General features: G+C 33.2%; 1 protein-coding gene across 2 annotated transcripts in view; it reads right to left on the bottom strand.

Moving 5' to 3' along the window:
- LOC145242079 (ornithine aminotransferase, mitochondrial-like) overlaps positions 1 to 15,642 on the bottom strand; it is a 138,397-nt gene that overhangs the window by 13,091 nt on the left and 109,664 nt on the right. For both annotated transcript variants that reach the window (XM_080104990.1, XM_080104989.1), the window contains exons 4-5: positions 12,365 to 12,589; positions 2,168 to 2,391 (exon numbers count right to left, since the gene is read on the bottom strand). In XM_080104990.1, coding sequence (XP_079961116.1) covers positions 2,168 to 2,391; positions 12,365 to 12,589 — 449 coding nt within the window. The remainder of the gene's footprint in view (positions 1 to 2,167; positions 2,392 to 12,364; positions 12,590 to 15,642) is intronic.

Below are 15,642 nucleotides of genomic sequence, written 5' to 3'. Positions count from 1 at the left end.
ATTTACTCAATTATCAATTAGTTTATTTTAAAACTTAATTTTCATATTTCTCCAAGTTTATTCCTGTTAACAGAAAATATTACAAGTGGCTGCATAAATTGACAGAATCTAAGGAGGAAAAATAAAACTAATGTTTAATTTTGTAGATACATTCTTTACATCCATGTGGCAGTAATTTGCATATGAGGGGAATAATGGCTATTAGAAGGATGAATTGGTAGTTTTTGTTTTATGGCTGGTTGGTTGTTTTACGGCATATCAACCTTTTTCAGATTATTTAATGCCGAATCTTTCAGGGTATTTATATATATATATATATATATATATATATATATATATATATATATATTTTTTTTTTAAGTCAGCTTCTATTTAACCCATAGTTGGGACCCTAACAGGTACTACCACTCTGGGTCAGAGTGGACCTCAGAGCAATGGCAATTAAAGGGTGGCTCCACACTCCCCAAACCCCACAAGGTTGGGCCTCACCATCGGATATAGTTTTAGGTCATATCCAGGACCAGGATGAATTGGAGAGAACAAGTAGAGGTTTTTGATAGCCGAGAGAGCATTGCTGTTGAGAGTTGGGGGTCTTGAATTACAATTTAAGTTAATAGGAGTTGGTATGAATTGTGATGTTAGTGCAAAAGAGTTCTGACATTTTTGATGTAGAATTCCAAAGACCAACATAAATAAGTCACATATAGTCAACAACAATCTGCTTTTTATCTATTAAATTCCCGCTTTTTATTAATGTTGTTTGAACTAATATTTACATAGTGCATTCTAATATTTTAAGAGGTATCCATGTGAGGGGAAAAATAGAAACTGACATACAAATGGCCTACCTGTGAAGCGCCCACGTGTCTGCCTGTCATGTGCGTTGGACAGGAAAATGAGAAACCAATATGCAATATTTAACAGAAATGGTCTCATGTGATCTTGCGAGATTCACGTGGGTGAATGTAATATAAAGCAGGTCACTTGGAGGATTTTTTCGTTTGCTATGCAGACGGTGAACAGGTGACATTGCAAGACAGACGGTTACTCAGTGCATTGGAACAAGTGACGGGGGTTCCATTTCTACAATCCAATAAAAGTATATACTCTGTTCTTACGCGCTCCTGCGCATGACTGTCACAATACATCTATAATTTCTTTAATCCATTCGATCCCACTGTCCTATAAATAGGACATCAATTTTTTTTTTTTTTTTTTTTTTTTTTAAATATCTCCACTTATATATATAAAAGGCAGCTGCGATATTTAACAGAAATCATCTAGTATGTGTGCGTGCGTGCGTGTGTTCCTAAGGACTCTGAAAAAGCTGGGAGCGTTCCTGGATAGGTTTTTATCAGAATGCCCTCCCAATAAGTATGGAAAATCAATAAAAAAAAAACTCAAAAAAAAAAACAAAAGGAACAGTTTGATTTTGAACAAAGTGAACACCTTTATACAGCCTAACATCACAAGTGCATTTGAGAAGTTTCATCACTGCACAAGCAGAAGGGCACAGCGTATCAAACAGTAGGTTCTTTAGACATGGCATGTTCAAAATGAAGGTTTCTGTTTAGAGCAAAATTGAACCATGGTAATTGCCTTTTGCATTTTAAACTTTAATTCAGACTATTATATAAAAATTACTATACAATCAACAGTAGATTTCCCACAATGCAATGTAGACTACAATGTATCATGTACTAATTCACTGTAGAGAGGCATAAAAGCTTCCTGCCAGTACACCACAGTGGGTCCTCGACAAGAGCAAGCAATCGATTCAATTGCAACATGGGAGATTTCAGATTGAAGATAAAAATATTGAAAGTGTGGAACATTAGTTGATCCTCATTAAATCCCAGGCAACGTCAAGTCTTCCTGCTAGTATAAGATATATAATGGTATTCTTACTGCATAATTATTCTGAAGAAATGATCAAATTCATCGATATTCATCAACTTCGCTCCAAGAGTTATTGGAACCCTTTTAAAATTCTTGTGATTTGCTAAAATGCTATTTGTTTGATGATATATGAACTTATCCTAACAAATCTCTGAACATATATACCATAATCTTGTTAGTATAATGAATAGCTGAGGCTGACGAGCAGAACTTCATGCAAAGCATACATTTATGGGCACAATTTTGTAGGAAAGGAAAAAGTACGAACCTCAAGGGCTGAAAGATCATTGTAGGGCACGACTGAGAATCCTGGCATGTACGGTCCATAGCCATCATAGCTGCTTGGGTCTGTGGATGAAGAGATGGCAGCCAGAGTACGACCCCAAAAATTGCCATCAGCAAACACAATCTTGGCTTGGTTGTTAGGGATCTTTTTCACTTTGTAGGCCCATTTGCGGGCAAGCTTGCAAGCAGTTTCACCACCTTCAACACCTGCATATTTAAACAAATTATTAGTACATTTTTAAACCAGTCAAATCAACTATGTCAAATAATTTATATATATGTAATACTGTGTGTACCAACTTGATGTTGACAGAAAGAAATTACATTTTTTTTATTTTTGGTAAAGTTTAAAAGTAAGTGCATTTCATTTTCCATAAATGAAAACATTTATGTAAAAAAAAAAAAAAAAAAAAAAAAAAAAAAAAAGTTTTAATTACATAATTTTTAAATGAAAGAAAAAGTTTTGGTTTTGTTCACATATCAACCCTTTGAGTTATTTAATGCAGAATCCAGTCATTTTTCTCCATGCTTCAAATTCTTCACATCTTCAAATATTCATTCATGGTGTTTGGTTTGTTTAGTAGAGAAAATTGCTTTTTTTTTTTAACTTGCAAAACATGATTAAGTCTTGCAAAGGACAAAAAAAAAAAAAAAAAAAAAAAAAAGTTTGATGCATTTTAGGTCACAAAGCCAATATCTTCAGACAGCCGAACCGAATCTGGTAGCACCAGAAGAAAAATTAGGTGCAACATACAAATTTATAATTTACTAACAGCAAAATAAAATCAAAGTAAACAGAGTTCAAATTAGTCGAACATTGCAGGAGTGTGTCTACATCTTTGAACCTTTAAAAGTCTCCAGATGAAGTTCATAAAAGTATGGTTTATATTATTACCATGTCATGTAGTCTGGTCATCATATTATCAAACAATCACTGCTCTTTGCAAGAGGAAACGGATCTCAATACAAATCTATCAGTCAAAACACTATTACACATCTTGGCCTACAAACAAACTGCTATAAGTTGGCTACGGGAATTTATGAAAAACATCAGTCATAATCATGGACTTTCTGCATGTAGACATTTAAACTCTTAGCATAAACACTTTCCTCACCTAGACCCCCGAACTCTACTTAACACAAAACTTTATTAGAATATTTAAAAATTAGAAATTTCCAAATGTATAGCATTGTTGTTTCATGCCAAATTATTACATGGAGTGACCATTTTCTAGTTCTTGTTATGCTCAATTTATTTTTTCTGTCACTTTTTCTTTCTCATTGTATGAGTTATTTAACCACTTGGAAATTGCAAATAGAAAAAAGTAAAATTATGTAAGCTTTATTTTCTAATCTACACATGAATGCTGACTGGAAGTTGAGCCTCGCAACAAAAAAAAAAAAATAAAAATAAAAATAAATAAATATCAAAATAAAAAGTAAATGTAAGAAAAAACAGATCTAAAAATGAAAGAAATTGGAAAAAATGCTAAGAGATTATTTAGCATGAAATTCTTTATTGCAATTTTGAAAAGGAGTTGATATCACCTGGAATGCAATGGGCAGTGAAACTAAATGCGACACATATTGCATTCTGGGAAAACGAGGCTAGTTTGTTTGGAAAATATTCTACCTAAGGCTCTACATTCTATTGTTGCTTTGCACAACTATGAATGTGACCATCACAATAGACTATGTGCTTGTTCATTGTTTCTTGTATTTTTTTATGTAATTAAAACCATTACTAAAGTTCAAAGTTGGACATTTTTATGGATACATATTTGGATTTTTTGGACTACTGTTCTCATCTGGAGTGTTATTTTCATAACATTTCAGTCAATATAACCTCCAACCTTCTTCAGGTGTTCTTGTTGAGCTCTGGAATCTTCATAGAATTTCAAGCAGAACCATTTATTTAATCCTCAGGAGTTCTTGTTTGATCAGCCATGATAGGGTAGAAGTTCTAAGTGACTTGCAGTTGTATTTTTAGTGTTGCCCGCAATGAAGATCGAGCCTTCAACCTCCAGAAGAGCGCGACTTTCACCTGAAACAACCTCATGTTTGTTGGAGAGTAGGGAAATTTTTCATTTCCCATTATTCACCACACTAAAAAATTTTTTCAGAAATTGAAAATTCTGAATTTCTGCAACATTTCCTGGCCTTCCCTTGACTTCAGCTATTTTGCTTACAATCATTTCTAGTATCTATAAATTTTTGTTTATTTGTACTTTGTGCAATGGCAACTACACAGACCGAAATGAATCATTGGGGAGAGTAGAGTTGCTATAGTAATTCTATAGCGACGTGTTGTCAAACTGACATCCAGCCCTAGTTCACATGCAGTGCACACACAAACAATACAAAACACTTAAGTTTGAAACGTGGTTATCGCTAGTGCTGCGACAGCAGCATATTCTTTTCAGTTTTATGACTAGTACATATCTGACAGTTAATCAACAGAGAACCACATCAGTCTATATAAAAACTGAAGATTAATGGATATATACTTAAGAGTCAAAATAATGAAAATATTTTGTTGTCACAGCCCTAGTTATCACCCCTTATTTCCAGCAGTTACATGCTTCAGCCCACAGGTGGCGATATCAACCTTCTTTTTCCTTTCTCTTATACCTGGAACACTAAACTGATCGAACATGTTAAAAATACAGACTTTCTTGTATACATACCTTGTACTCATTGCATATAATTCATAGTTTTAAGTTATGCAGTCAGCGAGTGTTTCTTTATTGTTCATCTATTTATTTTTTTTACATAATAGACAACATTTAATGACTCCACTAGACTCCTGTATGGGAACAAGTGCTTAGAGACAGCTTTGCACCCTTCAGTTGCCTCATTTGTACACTGTTCAGCAGGAAGAGAAGTTATTAATCGATAGGACATCCAAGGCTTCCCTATCAACCTTTAAAATATCTTGTCATTTTGAGCAATGGGTTGTGGTTGAGAATGAAGGATGTGTTTGCAAATATCAAAGTGATCGGCTTCCTCCAAATGAACCGTACGCAGCTGTCACAAAATACTGGAATAATGTAGTAAGAAATAGATCAAGAGGTCAGGCTTGATTATATTTATGATCTGACAGGTGACCCAGGAATGTTAACGACTGCAGATTAACATTTTCTCCACTGAAGATCTGAAGATTGCATAAGCATAAAACACTAGTGTCTGTAAGACAAATATTTATATAAAAATAGTATTGCTTACTAAAAAAACACAAGTGGGGCTTAAGAATAATTTATAAGCCGCGCGTGCATGGTTCCCTCTGGTGCTACATGTGAGATGTAGCCACAAAAAATAGTGAAGAAATGATGAGAAGTGTGAAGGGCCAACATTGAGTTAGTGGTAAGGCAAATCCTCATTTCCTATCCAATGAACTTCACTCACACTGTGCCATTCTGTGCTTCACAAAAATTCATTGCAATCATAGGTCACAACACCTTTTGAGCCCCTGGGGATGTCGCATCCAGAGTAATGGTGCAGTTTAAGGCCTTAATACATGTATATTTGAGTTGACCATGAAAAACCACTATATAGTCAAAGTTTTTGTTGAGTATATGAAAAAAGAGCCACAAAAAGGGGCGTTTTTAGCATTAAAAGTCCCAGGGATACAGACTAGAATTTTGCCAGGGTCACCCATACTATATTTATATTAAGAACAATCGGCTCCACATTTTGGCCAAGTTTCAGAAAAATCTAATGGCTGGATCCAAAGTTATGGGACAAAACGTGTCGTTTTGGGCCATTTTTGACTGTTTTGTGCTCCTGGGGATGCAACGAGAATTTTTGCTAAATATTTTTTACTGTGCACATCTATTCAATGAAATAGAATTCGTGGCAAAATTTTAGAAAAACTAATGGACGGATATCTGCCAGTCGTTTAAACTAATGAACGCATGCATGGATGCCACTGAAAACATAGGCTCCTCTCCAATAAATCACGGGACCAATAAGCAGTCAATATAGGTGTAAAGTGATGTTCTAGCCTTTGCTGTTGAACATTATTTGATCAGAATTTAAGTTCTCTTTCCCATTTTAATTGATGTTGATCTACGTATTGAACATCAGGCTGGAGAGACAAATGTGACTTACAACTGGTTTGAATCCTTCAACTGGCATAATCAGTTCCTACACTGAAGATTGCATAAACATGAAACTGCTGTCTGTAGGTAATAAACGTTTATATAAGTGTGTGCGCACACATGTATCATCGGGTCATCATAACTAAGAATTAATACTGGAGATTATCAGATACAAGATACGAGAGTGAAATAGGAAAAATAGATTATAAAAATAAAACTTAAAATATTTATTGATCCATCAAAAATTCAAACAAAGAATTAAAGATTTTTTTAATACTACAATTCACACTTTGATTCCAGATTCTTCCTTTGGCTTCAGATTAACAGTTCATGAATTTGATTGGTTAATTTAGTTGATTAGTTTTTGTTTTTAATTTGTTATTCTACTGAAAATGCCTCTTATTTATATCGCAAAAAAATAATTATATTTTCAAATTTATGCTAACCATTGATGCATTTTTTTTTTTTTTTTTTTTTTTTTTTTTTTTTTACTACTAATGTTTATCCTCTGATGAAAAAAAGCTTATCTTTGAAAATCCATGGGTTAAGGAATTTTATTTTTATAATTCTTTATTTGAATTTTTGATGAAGTCAACAAATTTTGTAAATTATTCAAATTTTTTTCATTAATTTTTCCTAATCCGTAAATTGCTCTATCTAATACATTGTTTTTTTTTTTACTATGGTGATAAGTCCCAATTTTAAAATATCTTCATAATTCTATGAGATGTCACTGTGTGTGTGTGTGTGTGTGTGTGTGTGTGTGTGTGTGTGTGTGTGAGTGAGTTCCTTCCTTATAGGTTTCGAAACAGCTGAGCCTATCTTGTGCAAATTTTTACACAAAGGTAATTTATATGTCTGGCAGTGTTCTTAGGTTTTATACAGAAAATTTGTCTGATAAGTATCGAAAATCGGGGGGGGGGGGAAAGAAAGGGGGAAAAAAAAAAAACCGTATCCTAAAAGTAGTCTTTTCTTCTAGATAAAAAAATTTTTTACTAGGGAATATTTTAGGTTGCACTGGCAAGGGAGATAATTTCTTAGAAAACATTTGACATCTGGAAGTATAGCTCAGCAGTAGGGCATTTGACTACAGATTGAATGATTCTGTGTTCAAGCCCATGTGTACCTCACCATATTATTTGGTGTTCTTATTAATGAATTCAAATTACGATAAAAAAGGTACCATTTAAAACAGCCGCAAATCATTTCTTTGATTGCATATTTTAAATGCAAACATTAATCAAAAGTGATTTTTCAGGGCATTCATCGTCAAGCCCAAATATCAACTGACATGATATTGTAAACACACACAAATGGAATTAACTACATTCTATTTTGTGAAAAAGTTGAGCAAATTATTCCTCGTAATATTCAATAGACGATTATGTATGAATTATTATAGAATCAATCTGCATAAATTAAAATAGGTTTAAGTGTATCGTACGACCAAGCAACGCTGGGTGTCCAGCTAGTATATATATATATATCTACTTATGTATAGAAGGCATTTTGAGTGCATGTAAATTCGTTCCTTAAGAACTCCGAAACGGCTGGGCCAATTTTTATGAAATTTTGCAAATATATTTCATGTGTCTGGGAGTGTTCCTAGATAAGTTTTGTATTGGAATGCCTTGGTAAATATCGAAAACCAATAATCAAAAAGCCTGATTCAAGAAGGAATAGTCAGATTTTGAACAAAAATGAACACCTTATAAAATTTTACATCAGAAGTGCATTCGAGAAGTTTTATCACCACATAAGCAGAAGAGCCCGGCATACAAAAATCAACAGTAGGTTCTGATAAGACACGGGGTGTATTCAAAATGAATGTATGTTTAGAGCATAATTCAAGTCAATACATAAAAATTTCATAAAATAAACAGTAGGTTCTCAACCGGGTAATGTAAACTACAATGTATTATGGACCAAGTCACTATAGAAAGGCATGTAAAGTTTCCTCCTGATGCAACATATTAGATCCCCAACAAGAGCAGGTAATCAATCGATTTGATTGAAAAAAAAAAAAAAAAAAAAAAAAAAGGGGGGGGGAGATTTCAGATTCCGATGACAGTAAAAGTATAGTATGGAACAGCCGTTGATCCTTATTTAATTCTGGGCAACGTTGGGTATGCCTGCTAGAGTGTGTGTGCATATATATATATATATATATAAAAACACTAGTGTTTTTAGTCGATATTTTAATCTAGTAACAGCTCATACTTCTTAAAGTATTTAGTTTTTTATCTCCATTAATGACTGAATAAGCATTTGTTTAGTCGCAGGAAGCCAATTCTATTAGTCATACCAACCCATGTATGACTTAATTGTTATCGTTCGTAGATTGCATAATGTGTATTGCGATATATTAATGGTGTAGATGAAATGAGATCTTTAAGTGATTAAGGAAAACGTGGAAGAACAGAAAAACAAACAAGTCAAGAAAGATGATACTTAAAAAAAAAAAAAAAAAAAAAAAAAAATGTACATTAGAAACAGATATACACGTTAAAATTGGTTTCATAAAGTCTCCTTGCATAAAGAACCAAGGACAAGAGGACGAGAAAAGCAGAAAGTAAGCAGAGTTGAAATTGTTTTGTTCATGACAAGAATACCATGATAGAACAAAAAGAAAGAGAAAAAGAGTGAAAAATATAAAAGGAAAAGAGAAAAGAAAAGAAAATAACTAACTTGTGAAACGAAATATCAGAAAATAGCCATAAACAAGCCAATAAATCGAGCTAAAATATCTTAACTGCATGGAAAGGTTATTTGATAGGATTTGTTTACAGTAAACAAGAAATAGGTATAAGAAATATTTATACACCAATTAACAAATACAAAGATTGAAGGTATACAAAACATGAGTTTACACCCTCTGATGGGGGGGGGGGGGGGTTAAAAACTTATGCTTCAGCAGTATTTGCAATAGTATAAAAATACAAAATATTGCAATTGTTGAATTTAAAATAAATTAAGAAAACGTCTAAAACTGGAACGTTTAAGAGATGAAATGAAATTAAAACAAAAACGTATCAATTGATATGTCTCATTGTGGAAATAGAGACAAGGATTTCTTTCTGAAATCATTTTAGACAATGGGGAGGGTTGTCAGACTTGCTATTTGTGTTCTTCTAAACACTTGGAATGGTTTCCTCCAGCAGATTTATTTTATTTTTAAAAATTATTTTGTTAATCATTAACTTGTGACAAGATGGAGACATTTCAAAATGAATGCACATTGATATTTATTATAGAGTCGATCACTTAAAAAAATGGATTAATTCGGCACTTATCTACAAAGAACTAATAAATATTAACTGGATCTATGCCAAAATGCCCACCAAAATAAGCACATAACCGACCATATTAAAAAATCCTATGTGTAATATTTATTTATACTCTCTCCAGGAGGTTAGACAAGGTCAAGTGGATTTTAAAAAGTCAGCACACTAGATGAAGCGCATTCTAGCCTACAAAACATGCCTGAGCAACCCCATCAGCATTTTTCTGACAGGCGCCCCAGATTTTATATCTGAGAGAAGAGGAAACCTAGAAGGATAAACCTCCTGGGATTGAACAGAACAATACCTCAGCCTTACAGAAAGTCATTACTGGACTGATTGGCAAGGACGTATTTTCAAGTGGTAGATTTTAAAAATGTAATACTGGAACAATAGTTGATCACTTCAAAAGACTTGTTAAGCATTTAAACTGACGAATATAAAGTCATTGCTGGCTTTTAAAATCTTAACAAATCAACATGATTAATAATTTAACGAACACATGGTACAAAACTAAAATTTAACTTAAAATCTGATGTAAAAATGGCGAAACAAAAAAAAAATTAGGTTGGTGCAAAAATGTAGGGTTTTTTTTTTACGTTCAACTAAACATTTTTGCACCAACCTATGTATAAAAAAATCCTCCTGAACAACGCAGACCAAGTACAACTGGTAGTTAATAAAACAGGTACTGCAAAATTGTTATAACTGCAATTGCTGCAAGTCCGTGATGTATCAATTTTGCATAACAAAATGGTGTCAATGCGACTGGGAATACACGTAATTTAATGGTTACTGTTGAACAATGGTTTAATTGCTTTGTTTTCTGGCATATCAACCCTTTCCAGGTTATTTAATGCCAAATCCGGTCATTTTTGAAGTTTTTTCTTGCTTGAAGTTCTTTATACCTTCAAATATTTATTTGTGGTGTTTGGTCATTTTGTAGAGGAAAATTGTTTTTGTTTTGGCCATGCAGAACATGATTGAGTTTTATAAAAGGCAAAGGAAAAAAAAAATAAAAATGAAAATAAAAAATAAAAAACCCATGTTTAATACATTTTAGGTCAGGAAGCCAATATCTTCAGGCAGCCTGATTTGATAGCACCATGAAATTAACAGTGAGAAGGAGAAAGGGCACTTAATGGAAATCACTCAAGACAAGGCATGAAGTCACTTGACAAAAATAACTAACGAGAATAAAAGATGATTATCACAAGACAAGAGATGCCTATTAACCTTAGTCTTAAAAAGACTAAACCTGTAGGTAGTAAGACAACAGTGAGCAGGAAAAAAATAAAGACAAAGTTCCACAACCTTGCAGTCCTTGGAAACTTCTGGAATAGGAAGCTGTATTAAATTGAGACATGAAAACAGTAAATTGATGAAGACAACTGGATCAAGTCAAACAAGCCGAAAAAAAAAAAAAAATCAAACAATTCCAAAGAACACATGGAACCAATCAAATTACAGATACATTTCTGCAATTATCAAAAACTTTCAAAAATGGGACAGATTCACCATCCCAAATCCAAACATAACAGTACTCCATACATGGTTCAATAGATTTGTAGAGAGAATAACTTTGGATGTGAGTCGATTTCAGAATGATAGAGATTGTATGAGAAGTAGAAAAAGCAATGGATTGAATATATGGAACTCCAAGAAAGAACTCATGAGAAAGAAATTTTAGAGTCGATTTCTCATCTCGAGCAGAGTCATCCATAAAAATCTCAGGAAGAAAAGGAACACGTCTATGATTGAACGACAGTATCCGAGTCTTAAGATAAAATGAAACAAGCCATTTCTTACCCTCAGTTCATCATTAAACCCAGATCAACTGCATATTTCAACTAATCTGAGGAAAATGGGAAAGAAGCAATACCAGTGTAACATCAGCATAAATGCTAATTTTCTTAATATTCTCCCGAAGGTCATTTATATAGATAAATAGTGTTGGACCTAGAATAGAGCCATGATTAACACTGGCATTGATAGGAAAATTAAGATACACCATCCAGAGTTATACACATGATTCGATTAGAAAGGAAAAAAACCCCAAAAAACTAACATCCATAACTTTACCACCAATATCATAATCTCAAAGTTTATGGTAAAAAGTCAGGATGCAACAGTTTGTTGAACGTCTTTGATATATCAAGTGCAATAACCCTACCTTATTCTGAATTATCCATATACTGACAAATCCATTCAATTACAACAGTTAATGGATCAGCTGTTTAACGAAAACTAAGACGACCACTAAAGAGACCCAAACTTCTCAGAAAATGAACAAGGTTTCTGTTGGCTAACCTCTCAAAAACTTTGCCAATAACAGAAAGACCAACAAGACGATATTTAATAATTGGGTTAGATCGATCACTAGCATTATTAAAAGATGGCGCAACAGACTACTAAAAAAAAAAACAAAAAAAAAAACAGATTGAATAATTTCTAAAGAATAGAAAGTTCTTTACTTTTGGAATGGCCCTGTTACTAGTGAAAGCCGATACATAAAATATATCCTTAAAATGTGGTAGATGAAATAAATAATTTATAGATATCTTTTGTAATATTTGTTTAAGACATGTTTTTTTTTGTGTTCATATGAAGAGTGCTAAAGAAATACTATTCAGAAGAGAGATGCTATTACCGACTAAACTGTCTTAAAACAGTTCCAAACAACATTAATGCATTGTATGCTCTATTTTGAATAGGATTTGAAAATGAGTTAAATTGTTAAGTTAAATTGAGAGAGGAGGTGAGAGAGATTTAAAAATAAAATAAAAACAAGTTACTTACCAGTATTCATTGGAAGGACTTTGTCATATTTGAATGTTTTACTCATGTACTCTTCATATTCCCCAAGGACATTGTTGTAGAATGCTCGAGAAGATAATGTCAAGATGTCTGCCTGGTCTTTTAGAGCCTGGATGATTTTCGGATGGCAATGGCCTTGGTTCACAGCACTATAAGCACTCAGAAAATCAAAGTATTTGTTGCCTTCAACATCCCACACGTATACACCTGGAGGGAAGAAGAATAACATCAATATTTACAAACAGCAAGCAATCAGAGCTTTGTAACTAGTTCTCCATGTTTACTTACATGCACAAAGAACAGCAGATATGTGTGCAGTTTACAGTGCAGAAGTGCTATTTGCAGTATTACTAGGTGCAGAATTTCAAAAGCAAACAAGTTTGGTATATGTATGTATATGTTTGCATGAAACTAGGTAACCATTAATTATGAGTTTTATTACAATTCTATACATAAGGGATAAGCTGTAGTTGGTTTCAGTTTTTATGAAAAGGAGAAAAATTAAGATACCTCTAATTTTTGGGAAATTTTAATAGATATTAAACATCAATCTATATAATATTCAGCTTGCTCTTTCCTTAGTCTGAACCTTATGCCTTTAGTAATTAGATATTCGAAAACAAGATTACATCTAAGAAAGGTCACTTTCGTAGTCTTGTCCAAGGTTGCCAGATTGGCCTTTTTGAAAGATAAATTTAATGAATTTTGCCTGTTTTTTTTTTTGAAGCAGTTTGGCCTCCCAAAATTGTATTGCTTTTTGCCCTCAAAATCAAAAATTTTACACTATCCAGAAAAAATATAAGCTTTACCAAAACACTAGCAGTTTTTGGTCATAATTATATATATATATAATTTAATTTATCCAGATTCCTATGGTTTTTCAATTTCTTAAAATACCTTAAAAGCTTTTGCCTTAAAATTTAGACATTTTATAAAAATAAAAATCATGTAATGAATTTTCATCAAAATTGAAATGATTCTAGACATAAGGTTTAGTATTATAACTAGATTTTAATCTTTGTAAAAGGATTACAAAGTGTGGCAACTGTTCTGTTTTTTTATTAGTCTTGCTATGATCATTCTAGTTATGGACTAGAACATACATAAATACATACATAATATACATACATTATATATATATTATATATAAACAGGCAAAAGTTGTAGCCAGTTGACAGAATCCTTTATACCAAATTATTGGTTGAATATGGTTAATTTGTACTGGTTTTTGCATTAAATACTAATCTATTAATTACTAACTGCATTAAACAATACCATAATACTTAGTTCATTGCATCTTATAGCAAAGGTCCATACAAAATTTTACCCAAATCAGTCCAATAGTTTCGAGAAAAAGTGGAATGGACTGACAAACTAAGAAATATATAGATACTAGCGGGGATACCCGGTATTGCCCGGGTGTTTGGAGGGGGGGGGCCCTGTTTTAATAGAAAAAAAAAAAAAAGTTAAAAAATTTGGAAAAACCAAAACAAAGCAAAAAGGTGTAAAAAGAGGAAAACCCGGCATTGCCCGAGTGTTTGGAGGTGTGTATGTAGGAGAGGGTGACCCTGTTTTAATATTATAAAACAAAAAAAAAATAAATAAAAAAGTGATGTGTTTGCTGTTGTGTCCATCGCCAAACCGGAAGTGACAGGTTTAAATTAAGGCTAGACAATCGAAAATGTGAAAAAAGCGATCCCTCCCTATGGAAAAGTGTCCAGTTGAGGGTGAAGGATTAATGTTTTTGGTCAATTTTTCAATATTTGTCGTCTAAAAGGTTGAGCTTCAAAATGATATCGATCTCGTGAAAATCCGTTGCCTCTGTCAAAAGTTTAGGCAGACATATATAAATTTAAACAGGCAGGTGAGATTTATATTATAGACTAGCGGGGGGTATCTGGCGTTGCCGGAGTGTTTGTAGGTGTATGGGTGGGGTGTAAGTAAAAACCCTGTTTAAATATTATATAAAAAAAAGGTTTAAAAAAATTGGAAGAAAAACAGCAAAAAGCATAAATAACCATGTCGACACAGACAGACAGAGTGCGTGCGTGCGTAAAAAAACTAAATAAGCGAAGTAATAACCCTGTTTAAATTAAAAGGAAAAACGTTACCCGGGTGTTTAGAGATGTAAAAGAAAAAAGTTTTGGTTGGGAGGTAGGCTTGAATGTGAAGCCTCGAGGCTAAGGCAGAAAAAATCCGACATTACACCAACGCCAAACAACTGACAAAAATGAAACATTTAAAAAGCAGCAAGTTAAACTAATATCAACATTTTCTAGGTCAAACATGACGTCATCGTCGCAGTTGTTGTAGAAAAGGGGAATGAATGGTAATTTTAGGGTGAAGGAATTAATGTTTTTTGCCAATTTTCAATATTTGTCGTTCAAGATATCTGGCTTGAAAATGATACCAATCTTGTGAAAATCCATCGCCTCTGTAAAAAGTTTTGGCGAGACATACAAACACATTTTGGCTTTTATATATATATATATATATATATATATATATACTAGCGAGGGGTACCCGGCGTTGCCCGGGTGTTTGGGGGGGTAAAAAAAAAAAAAAAAAAAAAAGTAAGTAAGTATGAGGATCGAACCCGAACCGTTGAGGCAAAGTTGTAAATTAAAGTGTGAAGAGAGAGGAAAAAAAAACATGTGCTATGTTAACCATTGCCCCACCGCAACATGCTAATGGAAACACGTTTGAATTTATTTAATTAGTTGGATTTAGCAGGTACCCGTTTTAATGAGTTAATGAGGTCAAGGATTCATTTACTGCTGAACGCTTTTTTCCCCACCCCAAGATGTTATAGGAAAAAAACTAACCCACATGCAGCGAATGACAAATATTGAATATTTATCTTCCCGAAATCGAGCAAATTAAATAGACAGGCAAGCTTCATTGTTAACTGTGAGATATTACGATTTCTATGTGATATAAAAAGTTTTAAAAAGTTGTGAACCGACCGACTGCTTCTCTGAAAGAAGCCTTTTATAGACACAGAAAAAGCGAACACAGATACATACATTTTCACTTTTATATTTATAGATAGACTAGCGGGGGGTACCCAGCATTGCCCGGATGTTTGGAGGTGTGTGGTTTGGAGGGGGGGGGGCTAAAAAAAAGTTTTGGTAGCTAAGTATGAGGATCGAACCCAAAACCTTGAGGCAAACTTGGAAATTAAAGAATGAGGAAAAAAAAAAGTGCGATGTTAACCATTGGGCCACCATGAAATACTAACGGAAACACGTTTGAATTTA

This window comes from Euprymna scolopes, chromosome 21 (genome assembly GCF_053919585.1).
Source record: "Euprymna scolopes isolate OS-2025 chromosome 21, ASM5391958v1, whole genome shotgun sequence".
In the NCBI taxonomy this organism is placed as follows: domain Eukaryota; kingdom Metazoa; phylum Mollusca; class Cephalopoda; order Sepiida; family Sepiolidae; genus Euprymna; species Euprymna scolopes.
Note: the sequence above shows the minus strand (reverse complement) of the source record. Positions and strands in the feature narration are given on the sequence as shown.